The sequence below is a fragment of the Puntigrus tetrazona genome, chromosome 5, assembly GCF_018831695.1.
Source record: "Puntigrus tetrazona isolate hp1 chromosome 5, ASM1883169v1, whole genome shotgun sequence".
In the NCBI taxonomy this organism is placed as follows: domain Eukaryota; kingdom Metazoa; phylum Chordata; class Actinopteri; order Cypriniformes; family Cyprinidae; genus Puntigrus; species Puntigrus tetrazona.
Window position 1 is genome coordinate 23,941,687 of NC_056703.1, and position 23,311 is coordinate 23,964,997.

The 23,311-nt window shown below is 38.5% G+C and overlaps 1 protein-coding gene across 8 annotated transcripts in view; it reads left to right on the top strand.

Annotated features, from left to right (window-relative positions):
* Positions 1-234: 234 nt before the first annotated feature.
* Positions 235-23,311, top strand: part of acaca (acetyl-CoA carboxylase alpha) — a 38,830-nt gene continuing 15,753 nt past the window's right edge. For 2 of the 8 annotated variants that reach the window (XM_043239324.1, XM_043239325.1), the window contains exons 1-33: positions 236-419; positions 1,896-2,151; positions 4,919-5,051; positions 5,248-5,386; positions 5,689-5,798; positions 6,103-6,184; positions 6,293-6,391; positions 7,843-7,949; positions 8,032-8,142; positions 8,224-8,433; positions 8,612-8,782; positions 9,492-9,653; positions 10,401-10,564; positions 10,752-10,902; positions 11,076-11,179; positions 11,398-11,625; positions 12,152-12,302; positions 12,526-12,660; positions 12,765-12,911; positions 13,872-14,060; positions 14,153-14,253; positions 14,345-14,433; positions 15,050-15,174; positions 15,321-15,548; positions 16,032-16,121; positions 16,217-16,335; positions 18,076-18,099; positions 20,230-20,373; positions 20,536-20,638; positions 21,159-21,266; positions 21,365-21,421; positions 21,609-21,653; positions 22,571-22,612. In XM_043239324.1, coding sequence (XP_043095259.1) covers positions 1,925-2,151; positions 4,919-5,051; positions 5,248-5,386; positions 5,689-5,798; positions 6,103-6,184; positions 6,293-6,391; positions 7,843-7,949; positions 8,032-8,142; positions 8,224-8,433; positions 8,612-8,782; positions 9,492-9,653; positions 10,401-10,564; positions 10,752-10,902; positions 11,076-11,179; positions 11,398-11,625; positions 12,152-12,302; positions 12,526-12,660; positions 12,765-12,911; positions 13,872-14,060; positions 14,153-14,253; positions 14,345-14,433; positions 15,050-15,174; positions 15,321-15,548; positions 16,032-16,121; positions 16,217-16,335; positions 18,076-18,099; positions 20,230-20,373; positions 20,536-20,638; positions 21,159-21,266; positions 21,365-21,421; positions 21,609-21,653; positions 22,571-22,612 — 4,095 coding nt within the window. In that variant the 5' untranslated portion in view covers positions 236-419; positions 1,896-1,924. Of the gene's footprint in view, positions 420-1,895; positions 2,152-4,918; positions 5,052-5,247; positions 5,387-5,688; positions 5,799-6,102; positions 6,185-6,292; positions 6,392-7,842; positions 7,950-8,031; positions 8,143-8,223; positions 8,434-8,611; positions 8,783-9,491; positions 9,654-10,400; positions 10,565-10,751; positions 10,903-11,075; positions 11,180-11,397; positions 11,626-12,151; positions 12,303-12,525; positions 12,661-12,764; positions 12,912-13,871; positions 14,061-14,152; positions 14,254-14,344; positions 14,434-15,049; positions 15,175-15,320; positions 15,549-16,031; positions 16,122-16,216; positions 16,336-18,075; positions 18,100-18,620; positions 18,723-20,229; positions 20,374-20,535; positions 20,639-21,158; positions 21,267-21,364; positions 21,422-21,608; positions 21,654-22,570; positions 22,613-23,311 lie in introns of all 8 variants that reach the window. The other 6 variants (XM_043239323.1, XM_043239321.1, XM_043239322.1 and 3 more) reach the window with 6 other exon arrangements.

Below are 23,311 nucleotides of genomic sequence, written 5' to 3' on the forward strand. Positions count from 1 at the left end.
TATACTTTAGAGTTTACATACTTGTGTGCAAAAAGCACGTATTTAACAACGACAGCCCTTCTATGACAGAAAACACGTGCGCCTAACGAAGCGTCAAATCATTGGGCGCACCTTCCGATTTATTTGCATGCGTGACCCGGCCCCCAGCGAGGCGCGCAATACGATTGGCCTGTCGCTAGAGCGTGAGCGCCTGCGTCGTCGAGGTCAAAGGACGACGTCCAGAAGTAACCCCCCTCGCATCACACCACCGTGATGCTGCTGTCAAAGAGGCTGGAACTCAAGAGCCTGGACCATTATGCTGCTATATAGCCTATTAGCCATCACCGGAGCGGAGATGGGCTTCAATTAGGAGGGGATTCAGTCGATATTAAAACGTCAGTTTACACGCCTCAGAATTGCTTGCAGACTCTTTTCGCACGGTGAGTACGTAAGCTTATTACCGGGACAGAGCGCCTGCTAACTGTAAGGCTGCATATGACACTGTACATACTAGACGGGTTTCTGAAACATCAACAGCGGCTTTGGCTGGCGAAGCTTCTCGCGTCGGATGACAGGAGGGTTTCTCACGGTAGGAAGAGTTAGCACGCGTGCTAGGTCGAAGCGATGCCGCTGTTTCTGGCTAAAGGCGGGGGGAGGCGGTTTACAGGTTTGAAGGATGAAAAAGCGCTAACTCTCGCGCCGGCCGGTTGCGGACCGAGAGCAGACACGAGATCCGCGCGGAAGCGTTAGAAGCGTTTCACGCGTTTCACGCGTTTGGCTGAGGGTCCGCGATGGTGAGACTCGTTGATCAGGTTCGTCAGGACGGATGAGGTGCGGTTGTATTTTTACGAGTGTCGGTTCTGCAGGTGAGTTGCTAAACCGAGGTACAGTAATCAGACAGGTTCACGCCGAGTCAAAGATATGGGCAAGATACAATAGAGCTACTGTCGCACAACTTGTGATACATCGATGGGAACCGATGATAGCACCCTGCTGTTTCCATGTGTAACACGGTAGTCCATAACGATATTTACTTCCGTGGTATTTTCAGAGACTGTATATTACGTCCAGAAACAGTGTATGATGATATCGTTACGGTACCGTGCCCATAGGACATAACTTACACACTGATCCCAAAATACTATGATACTAACTACATTTTAGCAGCTTATCATGTTGTTAAAATCTTGGTGAACAATTAAAACAATTTAAATATTTAATGAAAACGTTAGTTCATGGGGTCAAGTGAAAAGTTAATACTACAAAAAATTTCTTAATTACATTTCTTACCTAAATAACCTATATCTTCCAGAACAGATGACCTAAAAATAATGATAACTTGAAGCAAATGAATCTTTAATTTTACTGTGACATAAATTCCATATTCTTTTATGCAATACCATGCATACCACATTTATTTTGGCAAGCTGTCGCTGTGATTTATTGAATTCCAGCGGCGATAGACAGAGTTTCTGCATGTTCTCGGTTCAACAGGGTACATTCTTAAAGTTCACACTGGAAAATGCTTTTATCGTTTTCATGAACGGCTTTGAAAGCCACCTTCGCCATAAATCATCAAGCGGGAAGTTAAGACGATATCAAAGTACTAGGACCAGTGTTTAGTTTTATTTGCTTGCAATTATAGTATAAAGATTTTGAAAAGACTGAATACAGCTGTTCGCTGCTCGTTCATAACCTTTGCATTAAACAATTTATTAAGTAAACATTGCTATTAAATAAATGAATAAATACTTTAGATATATTTTTTATTGTTAAAACTAATGTTGTTAACTAACACTCACAAATGTAACCGTAAAGTCTTACGAATCCCCCCGTTTAACTTTGATTAGTTCAGCTACGATCGATGTAAGTTATTTGCCCGTGTAACGCTCTCGATCTTCTCTGTCCTTGCACAGTGCTCTCAGCCTGCCAGCGTGGCCCAAGTATGGCAGAGCAGGACTCCGGCGGGAAGAAGCTCCCAGCGGTGGCTGCGCTGCACTCTCACTTCATCGTGGGCTCTGTGTCCGAGGAAAACTCCGAGGACGAGACCGCAGGGAAGATAGACCTGCAGATGGAGGACAACCCGCGCTCCCTCTCCCCCTCGTCCGTCAGTTCAGACAGCACTTACGAGATGGGCTTCGACAGCCTGGACGGACCCTTGCACAACATGAGGTCAGAGATGCTTGTGCGCTCATTTGCAGATATTGTGACATGGATGTCCACGTCTGTATCGCGCCGGCTCTGCCTGGCGCCCAGGATCACGGCCTTTAGAAAAAATAGTTTCGTGATGAGACTAGCGCTGGTTGTCTAAATAAACGATTGAGTTTCTTAGCCCGTGTGTGATTGAGGGAGGTGTGCGGCAGCGTAGTTGTGGCTGGAGGATACTGGGCTTTTCGAGGTTCATCTGGGTTCATCGCTATGCTGTGTGAAAATGTGCACAAGCGCCTCTCTGTGTGTTTGGGGAACTTCGGTTGCGCTGCCGGTCTTTGGCAGTGTTTTCCATCTCCCTGCCCACTGGGGTCTCACACAGACATGCCATGAAAGAGGTCAAAGTAGCATTCTTTAGGAAAAGATTGAAGTCAGAGAGCAGGCTGTTGACATGCCCTGGAATAGTGATAGTGTAAAGGATCTCAAGGCCGGCAAAAGGTTTTATGTTCAGTTCTTCACAGAATTCCAGGACCAGGTCATGACTTTTAACTACAGTTTACACTCCAGAACATTTCCCGCTGTTACCAAACTTAAATTTGTGTTTTAAATGTATGTTTTAAAATTTGGAATTAAATTTTCAAAGCATTTTTTTCTTTATTAACCCACAAAATGTATTTACTTAATAGTTTATTATGTAACTACCAATTGCTAATATTAATGTTTTAATTTAATTAAATACATTTAATGTAAATAAATTATATTTGACGTTTATTTTAGAGTCATTGATGATACTATTTTAGTTTTTGCTGGTTTTGTGAATTTGATTTATATATATATATATATATATATATATATATATATATATATATATATATATATATATATATATATATATATATATATATATATATATATATATATATATATTTATTTATATTATATTTATTTATATATATATATATATATATATATATATATTCCATTTTTGATCTCTGATCGTTAGAGTTAATAATGAATTATTTAATTTTGATTTAAAAATAAATAAATAAAAAGCAAAATATATAATATTTAAAAAAATTACCCTTGCAGCGCTCTCACTTTTCTGTAAAAATAAATAAATAAATAATAAAATAATTTATAAAGACGTGGTTGTTGGGTCTAAACAACTCAGTTTAATTTAGTCAGTTTTTCTCATTATTACTACTGTGAAAAAGAATATAACTGTCTATGATAAATGAAAGTGTCCGTTGGGGATTGGGAACATGTGGTCACTCCTTACAGTCACCAGACCACATGCAGGCAAGACAGATTGCACATATCTGCTATTTAATGGCTGCATCGTGAATATATATATATATATATATATATATATATATATATATATATATATATATATATATATATATATATATACTTAAATAACACACTCAGCCACTTAGTGTATATCCGTCTGTTTCTGATCTGATTCTCTGTTGATTTAATTTACATAATATGTCATGCCTCTGTGTTTAACTCCAGTCTCGTACGAGCTGCTCAGAGAAGTCTTATAGGACGGGGTGGCGGTGCTGAAACTGCCTGAGTGGGCCAATATGCCCCTCCTCCCCGGATCGCTCTACTATTGGTTGAGGGGAGGGGCTGTGTTGGGCAAGTGCAAAGGAAGTACAAAACATTCTTTTGGGCTTAGGGGAGGAAAATCGAGGAGGAAAGCCATTCCAGTCCTTCCCCCTTAAAGAAACGCTTTGCATGTGCCGGCACTTCCGACATGATGCAATACTTTAACTTCAGGTTACACGCGGGGATAGGTTAAGGATAGGGTAGTACTGCGCTACTAATTCTATTTATGCAGTATACAGTATGTATGTTATGCAAAGTATGCATTTTCTCTGTCTTGAATAACCAATTGACCCACATGTGCCAACCCGGGGATATTGTGTGATATTCTGTATCCCACAATGCAATGCACTTGACCTTCCGTTTCCAGAAGAACCAGAACCAGAAGTAATATCTGCCGTCTTGATTCAAGAATCAGACTTCTAAAAGATAAGACATTTTTACAAAAACCTGGATATGCAAACTGTTATGTCCAAATGATAACTGGATGCCTAAATGGAACATGCACGCAGCGTGCTATTGTTTGATATGCAGCATGTAGCATACTCCTGAATGATTACCGTTTTAGGTGGCATACAGTATATATTGTGTAGCATGCAGTGTGCTAGTGTTCCATTGTGTTTTTCTTTTTATTCTGTACTTTTGAAGACATCCATCTATTTCACCCATCTATCGGTTTTTTTTATTAACATTTTTTTTTAAATATAGCAGTCAAGGGGGATATATTTACAGGGTCGATTTGCAGGCTTTAGAAATTCATGAAAGTTAGTAAATCCCTGGGAAAAATTCCTAAAATCATGGTTAAAATAGCGAATATAGATTTTTGCATTTTTATTGCAATGCAGAAAACATAAACAAACTTATGTAGTAACAAAAACATGCATTTTTCATCATTTATTATTTTTTTTATTTTTTGGAGTACATGACATGACATGAAGAGGAACAAATAGACAGATATTCCCAAGAAATAATTTGTTCCATAATTTTTTTTTTCCCATGCTGATTTGTACTCTCATTCTCAAAATTCGAATAATCCAATCCAAAACGATCAGCAATGCCGTCAGTTCCTGGCGTGTGTATTGCTATAGTGTTCATCTGTTTGTATTTTTCTTTGCATTGCGTTTTTTTTTTTTTTTTTTTTTAGGCTGTGACTTATGATGGTACTGTGTGTTTTCTCAAGGCCTAGCATGTCAGGACTTCACCTCGTGAAGCAGGGCAGGGACCGCAGACGCATCGATCTGCAGAGGGACTTTACTGTGGCTTCCCCTGCTGAGTTTGTCACCCGATTCGGGGGCAACAAAGTCATTGAGAAGGTAAGATCCTGACTGCACTTCTGCTCTGTGTGTGGCTCAGTGTTACATTGTAGTGTCGTTGAGATGTTCTAGCTTTTATTTTTTCAATATTTTTTGTATATTTTAGAAAAAACGTTTTCAAATTTAAACTTACAATTTTGTGGATTCACATATGTATGTGTGTGTATATATATAATATCATATGTTTTTGTAACAGGTTCTCATTGCTAACAATGGCATCGCTGCAGTTAAGTGCATGCGCTCCATTCGTCGCTGGGCTTATGAGATGTTTCGGAATGAACGAGCCATACGTTTTGTAGTCATGGTTACCCCAGAGGACCTTAAAGCCAATGCAGGTGCGTTTAAAACGCTGAGCTTAACTGTTAAGTCACAATACCTTGAGGAAACCTTCCCCCCACTGCTGGCTGTATCGTGGTGTAATACAGAAAAAGACATGTATTTATAAAATGTATTTAGCAAGGAATGTCTCGGTCCTTCTCTTCATTGTTTAAACTATGTCAGTACAGTTTGTCGGGGCAGACCTGGCCTAATTAGCATAGAAAGGGTTCAATGAAGTGAACATTATTCATGAATAGGCCTGTAATCTCAAATGTACTCAATGAAATATTTATGTAAACATGTACAATTCTGTCCGCAGAGTATATCAAGATGGCAGATCACTACGTACCTGTCCCGGGAGGGACAAACAACAACAACTATGCTAATGTGGAACTCATTTTGGACATAGCGAAACGGATTCCTGTTCAGGTGAGCTTTGACTGGTATATATTATAGTGCGTGTGTGTGTGTGTGTGTGTATATATATATGTGTATATATATATATATATATACCTCAAGAAAATGAAACTCAGAGGGGTTCAGCTGAGGCGTCCAAAGCTACTTTTGCTCACAGCAGTCTAAACCTATTATTGACACATCATTTTTGTTCTCTCTTTTTTCCTTCTCTGCGTTTCTCATTTTCTCTATCTTGATTTCTAATCTGGTTGTCCTGTATCTTGCATTTGTATGAATTTGTCTGCTGAATGCATAAATGTAATGGTCCTGTCTTTAGGCTGTATGGGCCGGTTGGGGTCATGCCTCTGAGAATCCCAAACTCCCTGAATTGCTGCACAAGAATGGCATAGCTTTCATGGGTGAGTCTCAACTATTATAATAAACCTTACAATATGACATAGATTAATTATTTTTTTAAATTGTGTCACGGTACTGCTCTTAAATGAATGATTTGTATCTTTCGTTAGGTCCACCAAGTCAGGCTATGTGGGCTCTTGGGGATAAGATCGCTTCTTCTATTGTGGCCCAGACAGCTGGTATCCCCACGCTGCCCTGGAGTGGAACAGGTTAGTTTAACGTCTTACTCACAGAACTGTTTATAGATGTGTTTGTGGTGTATGGCCAATCAGAATGCACTGTGTCAGCTGGCCAATCGGAGCAGACTGTGCTTGTCGGAAAGATGTGCTTTGTAGAAAATGATGCGTTTGAGAGAGGCGCGGCGTAGAGGAGCTACAGTAATGTACAGTATTTAAAAAAAAAAAAACGAATGTGTTTTTTGAACATGTAATCATATTCTGTTACACCAAATACACCAAATAATGATCTTTAAAATGGCATCATATGACTCCTTTAAAAGAAAAAAACTCTTTGGGCTTTAGGATGCGTTCACACTTGTACTTGGGTTCTCTTGGTTTGTTTGGTCCGGTTACAAAAAGAAAACAATATACGATCAATTCATTGGCCAATTCATTTTTTCAGTCGGTTTTTGCTGTAGACTGAAAACATTTGGGTTTGACCTCAAAAGATAAATTTAAGACTGCTTTTCCTTCCAGGTATTTACATCTGAATCTAGCAAACAACTTCACCTTGTGTTTGAACACGCCCATTTATGAGGAAAAGTGTCGGAAGACATGCAATTAACATAGATTAAAGTGAATAAGACGTTTAGCATGATGACGTTTGGTTGCATCTTTCTTTAAATTTGAGTTAATTTTGCTGCTGCCATGATGTGTTACATCAATGTTACAATGAAGATTAATGAGCCCGTCCCACAAAAAGCCATGCAAGCCATGACATTACTAGGGTAATGAAATATATTCCTCTTGTATTGCTTTTGTACAGTATAATGTATGGGTTTCCATTTGCATTACATATTCACATTTAAATAAAACAATTAAATTATAAAATAATCATTACAGCCTCATTAACCACTTAGTCTGAAAAATACAATTATTATTATTATTAAAACGTTTTCTATAAATATTCACACAATTCTAACATTTAACATGTAACATAAAAGGGTTTTGTTTTCTTTTGATTAAAAATAAATCAGTGTTTCATGTCTTCATTTAGAATTGTTTGAAAAAAAAAAAAAAAGAAAAATGATAGGGCCCTGTTGAAAATAGTGAAATTGAGAGTTTTGGACTTAAATGTTTTTGTTTATTACGGAGAGTAAAGTACCGAAAAAAGGTATCGTTTGACGATACTGGTAAAATGTGAAAGGTACCCAACCCTAGACAGGTTGGGTTTCACAAATGAGCTTGTATTTTTGGGATCATGAGCAGATTGTTTCTTTCTCCAGATTTGGTAAAGGTTAATCTTTGTCTCATCAATCCATAATTTTTGAGGCTCATCTCTGTACCCTTTGGCAAATTCCGGCCTGGCCTTCCTATTCTTCTTGCTAATGAATGGTTTGCATCTTCTGCTTTATCCTCTGTACTTGTGATCATGAAGTCTTCTGCGAACAGTAGATTGTGATGCTTGTTTGGTTCACGAACGAGTCTGTTTGTTTGTTCAGGGCTGACTGTAGAGTGGACCGAGAATGACCAGAAGAAAGGAATTGTTAATGTCCCTACCGATCTGTACGAGCAGGGCTGTGTACATGACGTGGAGGCTGGACTGAAGGTATACTAAACGCGTATACATCAAGCAAAATGTGGCGTTCGTAATTAGTCCAGTCAGTGAGAGAGCGTGTTTTGATTGGCAGGCGGCTGAACAAATAGGTTACCCCGTGATGGTGAAGGCGTCTGAAGGCGGAGGAGGAAAAGGTATCCGGAAAGTCAACGGTGCGGAAGACTTCCCCAACCTCTTTAGACAGGTCAGAGTTGTTCTTCATAGCCATACTACAATCTCACCCACCCGTCAACTTTCCAAAACTTACCAATACTTGTTTACTCAGGTTCAAGCTGAGGTTCCAGGTTCCCCGATCTTTGTTATGCAGCTGGCCAAACATGCACGCCATCTGGAGGTGCAGATTTTGGCCGATCAGTACGGGAACGCCATCTCCCTGTTTGGCCGTGACTGCTCCGTCCAGCGCAGACACCAGAAAATCATTGAAGAGGCTCCGGCTACTATTGCCACCTCTGATGTGTTTGAGGATATGGAGAAGGTATCTCTTGACTATCACGATCACTGAGCATCAGGTTCTGAAGAAGTCGGATCTTAATACTGTATTTTCCTCAACTTACGAATGTAAACGATGCATATGCCAACATGAAATATTGGGATACTTAAACAGAGAGATGCACAGTTCTGCACATTTTCTTTTTTGTTTTTGTCTGTTTCAGTGCGCAGTGAGGTTGGCAAAGATGGTGGGCTATGTGAGTGCAGGTACAGTGGAGTATCTCTACAGCCAAGACAGCAGCTTTTACTTCCTAGAGCTCAACCCTCGTCTTCAAGTGGAACATCCTTGTACCGAGATGGTGGCTGATGTTAACCTCCCTGCGGCCCAATTGCAGGTCTGCATGTGAAATTGTGTTACAAAGGACTATTGAAGGTTAAACAAACAGTTAAAATCAATATCATAGGGGTGCACGATTTCACTTTTTTTTGATTGTGTACGATTAAAATGTACAAAAACGGATCCGTACCTTACATTAGATGCGTGCAGGAGTTAAAGTGACAGCAGACTGCAACTTTGCCACACTGCAACCTTTGCCGTGGATCTTAACAAACGCTAGACTGTCAGCATCTAGTGTACAATACAGTACAGTCTCTGTGGCAGACACTTGACCACGTGACCAGTGTCATTGCTATGTAGGTCACTTGGCTGAGGCCAGTGTGCTATAGGTCCAGTGGGAGTGGGAGAGGGAGGTTAATACGCTTATGTAACACACAAAGACCGCTGCACATGAATGAGAAATTGATGGAGAGAGAAAAGGAGAGACTGACAAGGGCAACGGGGAGAGGAACGCGGTGGGAGGCGTTCGTTAATTGCACTATGAAAGGGAGTGTAGAAATTAGAAGGAAAGTACATAGTTAATGGTTTAAAAAAATGAAATAACGTCTTCTTTTGCATATTTTACTCGTATCAAATGGCTAGAATATCACAGAGACTGCATGTGGACTGTTTTAAATTTTATGCAGTTTTTAACAGTGAAATTAACGATGTTGTTACTAATTTACTTGTCTTTGATCATGTTGTGACGCTTATGTTCTGCCGTTCAGATCGCTATGGGCATCCCCCTTCATCGCATTAAAGACATCCGGGTGATGTATGGGACGCAGCCTTGGGGAGATTCCCCCATTGACTTTGATGGACTCTCCACCACCCCCTCTCCGCGGGGACACGTAATTGCAGCTCGAATTACTAGCGAGAACCCAGATGAGGTGTGTGATGTTCACTCATATTTAAAGTGTCATAATGTGCAAATTTAATAAGCTCTGACGCAGCAGCAAAAGTCTTTTGTGCCACATATATTTTGTGAAAAGAAGCCTTGATTAATATTCTTAGTAGATGTCATGGGTAAATTCTGAATGTTTGTATAAAAATGTGGGGTTAGAAAGATTTTTGGTCACTTTATTTTAAGGACCTATTCTCACTACTGACTATGACTTTCACAAAAGCTCATAATGTGCTGCATATTAAAAGAAAGCAAGGTGGTTGTTCAGTTAAGGTATGGGGTACATAGTCATGCAGAAAAAGACATTTAATATATGCTTTTTAAATACTAATAAACAGCCAGCATGCTAGTGATATGTGTGCTAATAAACATCTAGTTTATAATCAGAATTAAGTTAAAGTTACTAGATTTATTTATTCACTTTTTTTAAAGAATTACATTAATCCTTTTTTTCAGCAAGTACATATTAAATTGATCAAAAGTAAATATAGGGAAGCTGAAGACATTTTTTTCAAAGAACCCTAAAAAAACCTCAAATATTAAGCATCACAACGATTTTCAAGAAATCACAGGAATAAATTCTATTTACTATATATAGAGTATAAGTTAAAACAATAATACTTATTATTAAAAAAATGATGCTTTTTTTGAACATAAGACTCTTGAATGGTAGTGGTGTAAATATTGTGAATACTATAATAAAATAAAATGCGTGTTTTTTTCTGTGTGTTAGGGCTTTAAGCCCAGCTCAGGGACCGTTCAGGAGCTGAATTTCCGCAGTAACAAGAATGTGTGGGGCTACTTCAGCGTGGCGGCTGCTGGAGGTCTGCACGAGTTCGCGGACTCTCAGTTCGGCCACTGCTTCTCCTGGGGAGAGAACCGCGAGGAAGCCATCTCGTGAGTACCGCCAGTCATCTTACACCACTACAATGTTATTTCACACCGTATCCTCTGTAAAACATACACAACCTTTTTGTTTGACAAGATCTACAAACGGATTACTTACAGCTGATTCTTCATTTAGTCACTGAGAAAAAGATAACAAGAGAAATGTCTTTTTATTTTGCTCTGTGCGTCATCTTAGAAACATGGTGGTGGCCCTCAAGGAGCTCTCTATCAGAGGAGACTTCAGGACTACGGTGGAGTATCTCATAAAGCTGCTAGAAACAGAAAGTTTCCAGCACAATAGCATCGACACAGGTTGGCTGGATAGACTCATCTCAGAGAAGATGCAGGTGCGTGAACCATCTTCGTTTCACATCACTTGCTTCCTGCCATTTCAGTCGCATCACCTGTGAGGTTTCCTATCTGGTGCTCAAATATAATTCCTTATATTGAGTTCACTATACTAGTTACCAGTCAGTCACATAATTGTACTGTGTGTGTGTGTGTGTGTGTGTGTGTGTAGGCCGAGCGTCCTGACACTATGCTGGGTGTAGTGAGTGGAGCTCTGCATGTGGCTGATGTCAACCTCAGAAACAGTGTCTCCAACTTCCTGCATTCGTTGGAGAGGTAACGAACCGCTTTAATATTGTATTAAATAATAAAGCTTATTGCAGTTATTGGGTGGGAGGCGCGCTACAATCATGTTTTGGTAAAGCAATAAAATTTAAACTAATATTTGTATATCACCTCGATAGCAGAAACCAATTGTAAAAAGAATGATTTTGAAGTTTTAAGAATTCATTCATTCATTCACAGGATGTTTTGCTCTTTTCTCCTGTCTGTAGAGGTCAGGTTTTACCTGCACACACGCTGTTAAACACGGTAGATGTTGAGCTGATCTATGAGGGGACCAAATATGTTCTCAAGGTGACCAGACAGTCTCCTAACTCTTATGTGGTCATCATGAATAACTCTTCAGCGGAGGTGGATGTTCATCGGTTGAGCGACGGTGGTCTGCTGCTTTCATATGACGGCAGCAGCTACACTACCTACATGAAGGAGGAAGTGGACAGGTAGGATTCTGAGACCAAATACATCAATATTCTGAACATTAAATGTGAAGAGTGTTCAGGGTGCTTAATCTGTTAATCTGTAACTTCAATAAATGGATTCTGCATTAATTGCATTAATTACTGGAAGTCATGCCTGACTCTTAACTGAAAGGATGCTTTGCATTTCCAGTGTCCAGTGTTTTTAGTCAAATTAGTGTATTTTCAGAGCTGACTCTGAAGTTAATAACAGTCTGAACGACCATCATGCATCAGTGCGTCCCTCCTCAAAGTTTAATGGATGTGCAGATGATGCAAAGCTGCCAACGTTAGCTATTTTAAAAAGAGATAGACGCTATTTCAATGGTTTCCTATGGAGACCGGAACAGAAGAGCATCCAATCAGAAGTTAAAATTCTTAATGGCGACGCTTCTCGTTTACAAATATGACTTGTATTAGCATGTTACTTTTCATGCAATGTGTTTTTTTTTTTACATAAATGCTTACCTGTAGAAAACAACTTGAGTATGCATTTTATTTTATTCTTTAGGTATCGCATCATTATTGGTAACAAGACATGCGTGTTTGAAAAAGAGAATGACCCTTCGCTCCTGCGCTCACCGTCCGCTGGGAAACTCATCCAGTACACTGTGGAGGACGGTGGACATGTGTTTGCTGGACAGTGTTATGCAGAAATCGAGGTGCGTAGGCTCAAGTCTTCAAGTGCTTTGGGGCATAAATGTTCCCAAATGAATGGATTACAGATGTAATTACATATGGTATTTCTACAAATATAAGTGCAATGTAAAAAACTAAGTGCGTACAATTGTACCAAAGGATCAAATTAAATGCAATTACGCAGTAGTCAAGGCCACCTAAAATAAAGCTTTAACTCATTCTGAGCATGATGTGTTTGTCTTGTAGGTGATGAAGATGGTGATGACCCTGACGGCCTCGGAGTCTGGCTGTATTCACTATGTGAAGAGAGCAGGTGCAGTGCTGGAGCCGGGCTGCGTCATCGGAAAACTTCAACTGGACGATCCCAGCAGAGTACAGCAGGTATATGCACGTGTTACATGCCTGAAACGCGTTGCGTTAGGTTCCACTACAGAAGTTACAGCAATGAAATGGTTTAGTTTTTAAAATGAGTGCGTCTGTTTCAGGCGGAGCTGTTTACAGGAACATTACCCAGTGTTCAGTCAGTGGCTCTCAGGGGAGAGAAGCTTCACAGAGTCTTCCACAGCACTCTGGATCACCTAGTGCACATAATGAACGGCTTCTGTCTACCAGAGCCCTTCTTCAGTGCCAAGGTGAGGAAACCTGTTATGAACAGTAGAATATTTGTTTGTTTTAGCTTATTACTTAAAAATAGGTTATTTGAATAGTTTGTTGAGGCCCCAGCTTTTGGTTGGGAATCATAGGTCTAAAAGCTACTTCGTCTAATAATTTGGTTTTTGTTTGTTTTTTAGTTTATTAGTTTAATTGTTTATTTTTGTGCCAAATGTGGACACATTTCTGCTATTTTCAAAAATAAAAATATGAACAGTAATAAATAATGAAATCACAAGAGACTGGTGATATTGATGAAAGAAGAGTAACCAAGTTTAAAAAATAATACAAGAAGAAAAAGTATGTTAAGTTTCTTCTTAATAATATTTATGAATAATAATAATAATAATAATTGTGACCACCCTTAGTTTCATTATTGGACGACTAAGAAATATGTTAGCGTCATGTACAACTTTTCTGCGGTTAAAAAAAAGAAAAGAAAATTCATATTTCATTAGCTATCACAAAAAAACCCTATTGAAAAATAAATATCACTATCAATACATATTTGTGTGCTTAATATTTTTTTTTACTTTTTATGTATTAAAGTGGTGTATTTAAGTGTGCTACAATTTTCTAAATTGAGTGGATTATACTTTAGTATATTTAATTATGCTAAAGTACTTCAGGAACACTTTAAATATCTTGTACAACCAATTTTATTCAAAAGATCAAACAATCCTCATCAATAGTGACGTTTAACTTTAAGAAAACACTCAGAATGAAATGTGACTAAACTGTAACTTTTTTAAATCAGCAGTCTCAAACAATATGGCCATTAATAGATTTTTTTATTTATATATAATATACACTAGCGTTAAGATTTGTGTGTGTGTGTGTGTGTGTGTGTGTGTGTGTGTGTGTGTGTGTGTGTGTGTGTGTGTGTGTGTGTGTGTGTGTGTGTGTGTGTGTGTGTGTGTGTGTGTGTGTGTGTGTTCTAGCTGAAAGAATGGGTGGAGCGTCTGATGAAGACTCTGAGGGACCCCTCTCTGCCCCTGCTGGAGCTTCAGGACATCATGACGAGCGTTTCAGGCCGTATCCCTCCTGCTGTAGAGAAGTCTATCAAGAAAGAAATGGCTCAGTACGCCAGCAACATCACCTCTGTCCTCTGCCAGTTTCCCAGTCAGCAGGTGCTGCTTGTGCTGCTTTCGGTTCACGTCTTTCTGAAGCTACGAGTCCGTGTTTATTAATGTTTATTAATGTCGTCAAATTTTCATTTCAGATTGCCAATATACTGGACAGTCATGCTGCCACGCTGAACAGGAAGTCAGAAAGAGAGGTTTTCTTCATGAACACGCAGAGCATTGTACAGCTGGTTCAGAAGTTAGTCTGTCTTTCAAACGACACATGTATGCACACACTCGATCACAAATACACAGGTTCACCGGCCCTCTCGTGTGTGTTGTGTGCTCAGGTACCGCAGTGGCATCAGAGGGCACATGAAGGCGGTGGTGATGGACCTCCTCAGGCAGTATTTAAGAGTGGAAGTTCAGTTTCAACATGGTAAGGCAGCTTGCTTTGTGCCCACAAGTGATGAGGGATCACCGGAGACTTACGATGTTTCAATATTTGATTTTATTGTGTGACCACTGGATGGCAGTGCAACACTAATTTATTCATACTTATGTATTAAAGCGTTTAAATGAAAAGTTCTTGCTCAATCAAAATAGAAAAAGAACAGAAAGATGTGTATTAATGAAAGTAATGAAATAACATTTATGTGTGTGTGTGTATGTGTGTGTGTGTGTTTTGGTGTTTTCCTAATAATTTCCAGTGATGTTATTGTTAACTAAATCTAAAGCTATGAAATTACATTTTTGCTGAAATAAAATTAAGACCCAAAAAAAAATGCTGCTTTGATTTGAAGATCAAATACTAAAAATTAAAGCAATATAGAAATATAAAAATAAAACTAAACTAAACTAATAATATAGAAATAAAAGCTCATCCAAAATATGAGTAAATATGATCGTATGAACATACTACTAAAATAAAACATTAGGTATTTGAATAAAATGTTAATTTTAGTTTTAATTGAATACGTTTAAGAATCTTTGCTTTTTTATTTTATTTTGTATTTTTTGTTTGTTTATTCATTATTCGTGTGTATTATTCTCAGGTCACTATGACAAGTGTGTATTTGCACTACGAGAGGAAAACAAAGGGGACATGGCCAATGTGCTCAACTACATTTTCTCTCATGCAAAAGTCACGAAGAAGAACTCTCTGGTCACCATGTTGATTGTGAGTGCAGTCCCAATTTAAAAAGAAACGCTTTAATAAATGTATTCTTCAGAAGGCTATTTTGTAGATGTTGCACCATGTAATAAATGCATGTTTATATTTCGTCTGACTCCTCTGATCAAGCTGTTGTTCGCTCGTCTCTGTAGGATCAGCTGTGCGGACGAGACCCCACTCTGACAGACGAGCTCATGGCAATACTCACAGAACTCACACAGCTCAGCAAGACCACTAATGCCAAGGTGGCACTGCGGGCACGGCAGGTCCTCATCGCCTCGCACCTCCCGTCGTATGAGCTGCGACACAATCAGGTGGAATCCATCTTCCTGTCTGCCATCGACATGTATGGCCACCAGTTCTGCATCGAAAACCTGCAGGTAGGTCAAGCTAGGTGGCTTATAGTGCCATCTGCCAGACTGTGTTTCGCCGTTAACAAGTTTACAAGCGCAGAATTTTCCAAATTGCAATTTAAATAATAGTAAAAACATTTTTGTAAAATTGGTTACATTTAATTACACCATTAATGTGAGCTAATGAATGATTCCCTAGTAGGCAGAATGCATTTTTCTAAAAACACACTTTAATAAGTTCATTAATGTTAAATTATTTTATTTAGCCCTAAAAACACACTTTATGCTTCACTATATTAGTGTAATAATATATACTATAGTTATATAAATATTAAAAATAATTTATAAAAATATAAGAATGTAGTGTAATAATACTGTAAGTTTTTTTCCAACATTAAAAAAAACTTTTAAAGTGTAGTGTACAATTAAAGTTTCATCTGCTGCCTCTACTTGCACATAAATATACTTTTTGCATTAAAGTTTTGCTTTAATACATTTTTTTTGGTCTAGAAACTGATCCTGTCAGAGACATCTATCTTTGATGTGCTGCCGAATTTCTTTTACCACAGTAATCAGGTGGTACGAATGGCTGCTCTAGAGGTAAGACCGTGTCATTTAACATCCATCCGAGAAATGAAGCGTTTGTTTATGTATCGTTAAGAGTCGAAACCATGGTTCTCGCCGTCACTTCTCAGGTGTATGTCCGTCGAGCTTACATCGCTTATGAGCTCAACAGCGTCCAGCACCGTCAGCTGAAGGACAACACCTGCATCGTGGAGTTCCAGTTCATGCTGCCCACATCCCACCCCAACAGGTACCCTAAAACGTAGCGCGCCCCTGCTTCCCCCGCTCTCCCACCCCTCGCTGGGACTGTGGAGGAGCACGTCGCCATACAAGCCAGCGGTTGTTTGTCACACAAATACTCCTCCACTGTGCCACGATCCAGTCCCCCTCGCTCTATCTGTGCGCAGTCTATGCCACTGATTTAGTGTCTGCTGTGATCCGAAGGTTTGTATGAAGTAGGAGTAGAAAAGCGTTATTTAGTGAATCACAGGGCCAAAACAGGTTCTTCTTTAAGGTGTCTCTCGTCTGTGTTGGCCACATCCGTGTGTTTCAGGTGACAAACCAAAGAATGCCACCAATAGGATACGCTCAGCGATTGGCTGACTACCGGCTCGCTCTCCTTGTTCTGTTTCTCTGCTGATTTATGCACGTGAACTGATTCAGTGTAGTCTATTCTGATGCATGCAGAGCATTTTTAGTCATATTTACTTGAATATTAGCTTTTTTGGGTTTTTTTTGTGTTTTTTTGCTCCTACTCCTAGCATGCGCTTTTCCAGCTGCTTTACCTGTGATTTGTGTAACTCGAGCGGCTCTTGCATTGTACTGTGTTTAAGTACATGAAAGAGATTTTGGCTGCATTTACTGCAGTTCATTAAGTGCTGAATTGTTGCATGTGAGGGAGGGGCGGTCGTTTGTGAACTGTGTGGCTTAGTGGACGAATTTTACAAAACCACGACCTGGTCACGGTCCTAAAATCAAAAGAGGAAAAAATCTAATAAATTATATTTAATGTAGGGATGAGCTGACTTTGTTTCAGACAAGCCTTTATGTATTTTGATGATATGGCCAGTTATTTAATAGGACAAGTACAATCTTTCAAAATAATAAAAATGATTAAGATATTCTAAATGTTATTTTATTTTATTTTTTTTTCAAGCGTTATCAAATGATTAGTGTTGGGATTAACTTAATTAACTGCACTTAAAACAAACCATTTTCTATTTCAATGTGTTTTTTAAAATGCTATTTATTCCTGAAATTTGGTAAGCTGAATTTTCAGCATCATTACAGCAGTTTTCACAGTCACGTGATCTTTCAGAAATAATTTCAAAATAATGATATAGTGCTCAAGCATTGTCTAATTATTAAGTGTGATGTTTAATATATTTATGCCAACTGTGATACATTTTTCTCCCTTTCTTTGACTAGATGAATGAAAAGATATTTGTATTAAAAAAAAAAATTTTGTAGCAATGTAAAGTATTTTGCTATTACTTTTTTATCAATTTATAATTCCATTGCTAAATTAAAAATATTAAAATCCTACTGATCCTAAATTTTTTTTGCATTTTTTAAAATAAAATTGGTGCAGTAATGAGAAAAGGATTTAAGCAGATTTAAAAAAGAAAACAAATATAATTTATTGTTTTCCATTTGATTTTGGAGTAAAGCGTGACCAGGATGTGTTCTTCACAGGTTTTATAAGATTTGCCTTAAAATGATAAAAGGCAGATATGCATTTATGCACTGACCAAATAAACGCGTGAGACACTTTTAGAATTCAATTCAACTTTGTACAAATGTGACACAATTGTCTTGAAGCCACATCTCGTTAGCAGCAATCTGTCGGTCCAAGTTAATCAAGGTCATTGAAATTAGATTGGATGTGTCAGATTATACGTGAAAGGGCCACACACTTCTGATGCCTGACTGACCCCTCCCATTGATGCCTGACACTAACCAATCAGTAATCAATGTTGTTTGATTGCAGAGGGAACATCCCCACTCTAAACAGGTATAGTACACATTCTTTCTTCCATAAACCAAAATCTAGAATTAGAATAGAAAAGCAGCATGGTCAAACACACACATTTTAAACGCAGTAACGCAACGGCTGCGTATTCAAAATGAATTTAAATTCAAATTTTAAAACATAAGCAACCTTGGATGAAATGCATTCGCGCCCGCACCGGATGGATCTAATGATCGAAGCTTTTGCGTGCCTCCGAATATCTATCGATTTGCAGATAATATGCGTGTAAGTTTGTGTTTTATTGAAAAAGGCTCTTCGTTGGCGCTTTATTCTGTTGATCTCAGTAAATACAAACTAATTTGCATGGCTTATTGCACCACTCTCGACACAAATGTGTGCGGGTCTGTCTGAAAGGATGTCAGTGTGCGCGCGCATGCAATTAAAGACATCCCCCGTAATATGTTAAGTGAAATAAAATTTAGACCTCATACTGGTTTTAACTACATAATAGTGGCCATTAAATCTGCTGTTTGTATGTTTGTGTGATGTTGTTGTCCTCTCAGGAAATTGTCCGCCCCTCTTCAGGACTACAGACTTCCAGATATGACCGCTAACACTAGTGCCGCCACAGGGGCGGCTAATGAGTCTGCCCAGAATGAGGACAGGTAGAGCAGGACAGACTACAGGGTTTAATCACAGAGAGGGTTTTCTTAATGATATCTGGGTGTGAATCTTTTAATTAGAGATTGCCGTCCATACTAACATCAGACAGGATGCTTGTCGCCTTTTGAAATTGCGACCATTTCTGGTAAATGTGCTGATTAAGCTTAATTATGGGTGTTATTAAAGGAATATTCTGGGTCAAATATAACTTCAAACCGTGTCCAATGTTTCCACCTGACATCGTTTTGACTTCCTGTCCCTCTGTTTGTGAAATCTGAAAAAAATGCATTTATTGATTTAAGAAAAGCAAATATATGTATGTTAAAAAGTTCAAGCGGTAACCAGCAAACTTAACTTTATTAAGTAAATACGCATTCACTTCACGGTAGAATGTGCATTTCGTTTGCACCGTCTTTACGGTGTAGTCCATCACGGACATACGAGTTGGTTTCTGTGACGTAATGGCCAATCGGAGGACTTTCAGTGAGCCAGAATCCACTCGCTGCCCAAAAGAAGGTAGAGAGCTTGTACTGTGCTGATATCCTTGATCTCCTCGGCAGGGATTTTTTTTTCACGTACAGCATGAAAACCTTTTATTTGTAAGTAAAATGTTCCAATGTTATAAATCAAATATTGGAACATATTTACTTTTAGTTAACATTGTCTGTTAGAGTGCCAAATTATTAGGCAAGTTGAAATTCTCTTTCTCGGCTCATTTTATCTGGAAACAGAAAAAAAAAATGACTAATAATTTGTTATATATATAATTAGTTTTTGACTTTTAGCCTTCCTGGACAATTATATATCACTTATATATGATTTAAATACTAAATCAATAGTAGTTATTAAGATTGATGTGGTGTGGGATTGGTAAAATATTCTTGGAAAAAAAAAATATGATCTGCACACACTATGTATATGGAGCCCTGCACATAGCGTGGCTCCATAGTTAAAGTAGGCCTGCTGATTTAAAATTAAAATTTGTCAGTTCAGTTAAAAGTTATGTTAAATATTTAACATTTAAAATGTTTTGACAGCGTGCCCTATAGACTTCCGAAGTAAATGTGTCACGATTAACCCATTTCTTTTGTTTTTACAAACTGAGGGATGACCCAAAATTATGGTAATCATGATATGATAAACAGCAAGCAGCAACTAGCTTATGTTTAACTTGGAATATTCTTAACTAACCCGTACCTCCACCACGAATTTAAATAAATGAATGTGAATGCATGAATTCACCCATACAGTGAAGTTTAAGTCTTAACATCTGGTTTACTTGCCTCCTGACAACTGGCCCCTTTTATAACATGTTACACGTCAGCGTGTGTTCACGTTCAGTTGTGAGGAGGCGACGCTGCTTCCATTCACTCCTCTGATCCAGACCGATGTGTGATGGTGATGATTTGATCTTTTTCCTGGGGTGGTCTACCACAATTGTGAGAGGTCAGGTATATGCGGCTGTGTTAATAATGTCTTTTTATTTGTGCGCTTGTGTTGTTCTCTCAGAATGTCCTTCTCCTCTAACTTGAACCACTACGGCATGGTCCACGTGGCCAGCGTTAGTGATGTGCTCCTGGACACCTCCTTCACCCCGCCCTGTCAGCGCATGGGCGCCATGGTGTCCTTCCGCTCCTTCCAGGAGTTCACCAGGTTCGTGTGCGTCTACAGCAATTGGACGGGCGTTTGAAATCGAAACTATACCTATTCCCCTGCTTATTAAGTTTCCTGTTGTCTTTTATAGCAAGTTTCTTAAAATTGACATGCGTTGACATTGACATGCTGACTACGTGTATGATGGGATTGTTCTCACAGGAACATTAAAGATGTGCTGAGCTGTTTCTCAGACTCTCCCCCCTCTACTCCAACCTTTCCCGAGGGGGGCAACCCCGTGCTGTACGGAGAGGAGGACAACAAGGTGAACTGTTTATCCTTAGAATCTGTCAAAAGAGGGAGGTTAAGATCGGGCAAGGCCGCCCATTGTGCAAAATTTAAATATTATTTGAACACAAATGTGTATTGTTGGTATGTGTGCACAAAAATGAATCCTTTTACTCGTCTCAGTGTCTCAGTGTGACACATCTTTCGAGCTCCATCCACAACTGACTCTTGCCATGTTAGCGGAAACCCCTCCCAGACTGAACCGTGTTCATCACGGTCATAACCAACTGTGTTATCATAAACGTGTGTGTATTTGACAGTTCAAATGCGATAAGGCATGAAATACGAATTGTGACAAAATAGGCATTTTGAAAGTTATATAATACATGATCTGTGGGGTATTTTGAGCTGAAACTTCACTTACACACTCTGGAGACAATTAAATCTTTAAGAAAGGGCCTAATAGGTGCCCTAATGTTTGATGAAATGAAGTTATTATTTGAAAAATAGTTATTTTCTAACTATAGTTTATATTGTTTTGTTTGTCTTTATTGCAGAGCATTCAAGATGAACCAATTCATATCCTTAATGTTGCCATAAAGACGGACAGCGACATCGATGATGATGGCCTAGCAGCCATGTTCCGCGAGTTTACGCAATCTAAGGTGAAACGGAGTTCTCTTCTCTGACGGTTAATCGTTTCTGTTAAAAACGTCCTCGTATAGTGTATAACTGTTTTTTTCTTGCATCATTTTTGCCACAGAAATCTCTGTTATTTGAGCACGGCATCCGAAGACTTACCTTCCTGGTTGCTCAGAAGGTGCGCTTTCTAAACGATTTTTAAGCATGCTTCCGTTCTTTCACTCCTTCTCAATCGAATTTCAGTGAAATAATCTTTAATCGGTTGAATGTTTATTTGAATAACTGCAGTTCTTAGTAACTGACCTCAAATCGGGTACGCCCACTGCATGTCTTTTCTCCTTCGCTCTCGACGCCTTTAATAACAGGATTTCAGGAAGCAAGTCAACTGTGAGGTGGACCAGAGGTTCCATGTAAGTAGTTCTGGAATATCTGAGACATTGGCTCTGTTTCACAACCTATCAAGGTGCCTCGCTGTCTATAGGCAGCCATTTTTTTCAAACGGAAGCAAAGTGACTGAGCTGAAACGCTCTTACTTAGACTATCACGCAGGTAACCTCAGTGACACCACTTGTCTGAAATGCATGAGAAACCTGGTTTTAGCTCACTGTTGGTTCCGGCAGAAGCTAATAACACAAGACTCCTATATGAAATGTGTAATACACGAAGCAGTCAGTTAAATTTAAATAAGACTATTTTAGTAGTATTGAATAAAATTGACTATATTTTTTTTGGTCATCATGTTCATGTTCGTCTTGGATGTTAGCATGTTGCTTGACTAATGACAGCACTCTTACAAGAAAATTCATGCAGTTATTTGATTTTAAAAGCTGCTATCAAATTTATTGCATGATACGCTCATCAATCAATCAAAATGATCACCAATAATTAATGTATTTTGATGTTCCCAAAAAGTCCCCAAATAGAAATACAGGACTGTGTACGAATTATCTTTTGATATTAAATGTTTGAATCCAAATTGGGGAAAAAAAAAGTCAGTATTATTTGTTTTGTGTAATTAAATCTAATATAAATCTTATATAATTAAAAATAAAATTGTATTGTTTCATAAATTCAATATCATGAATGTAGTATTATTGGAAATATTGTTCTCTTATTTTATTAACGTTTTGATTCCTAGGTTTTGGAACAGAGCCATTATAAATGGTATCTTAATTAAGTTACAGACTTAAACTGTTCTGGAAATCTCCTGTAATACTGAATGCAACGTACTGTAGTATTAATATCGGTCTGGTATTCCTGATCCGTGTTGACATGTACTGAATACAATGCTGTTTCACAGTTAATGTTTAACGTCTTTGTTTCGTAGAGAGAATTCCCCAAATTTTTCACTTTTCGAGCTCGAGACAAGGTGAGTTATATTTTACACAAGACTACCTAGTGACAGGCACAAAAGACTAACGCTTTTAAATGCAAGTGCTCGTTACATTCATCAGCAGCTTTGTGTCTAGGGGAAGGGGGCGGGGGTACAAAGGGGAAATGAGGAGGAGGAAAAGAAAAAGCTGTTATATTCCTCCATTTCTTGTCTTTGGTGTGCAAGACACTCCATCACGATCAATGGCGTTTCTCTGGCTTCCTTCAGCCTTGATAGTTTGCTAAAATGGTTCCAGCAAAGCTCATTACATTAATGAACTTTTTAATTATTTGTCTCATTTGAGAGGGATGACATCCATTAGCAGCTGTGATTACCTACATTTACTAAATCTAGCCTGCTATTATAGCTCACGGGCACTTTCTGCTTCTGTAGACTCACTTTCTCTAAATTTAAATCACCAATTTCATCCCATTTGTATTTTCTATTTTACTCAGTCTTATTATTATTGTTGTTATTATTATAATTCAGCTTTTTCATGATCAGGCAAAAATCCCAATGTACATTTTTAAATTTTTTATGATATGGAAATATCATTTTGCACACAAATTTGTCGTAGCTAGTGAAAATAAATAATATAATATAATTAGGGCTGTCGGTTTAACGCATTAGGTTAATTAGTTATGAAAAATAACATGATTAGAATATTTTAACCCAGTTAATGCACTGGCCCTTTAA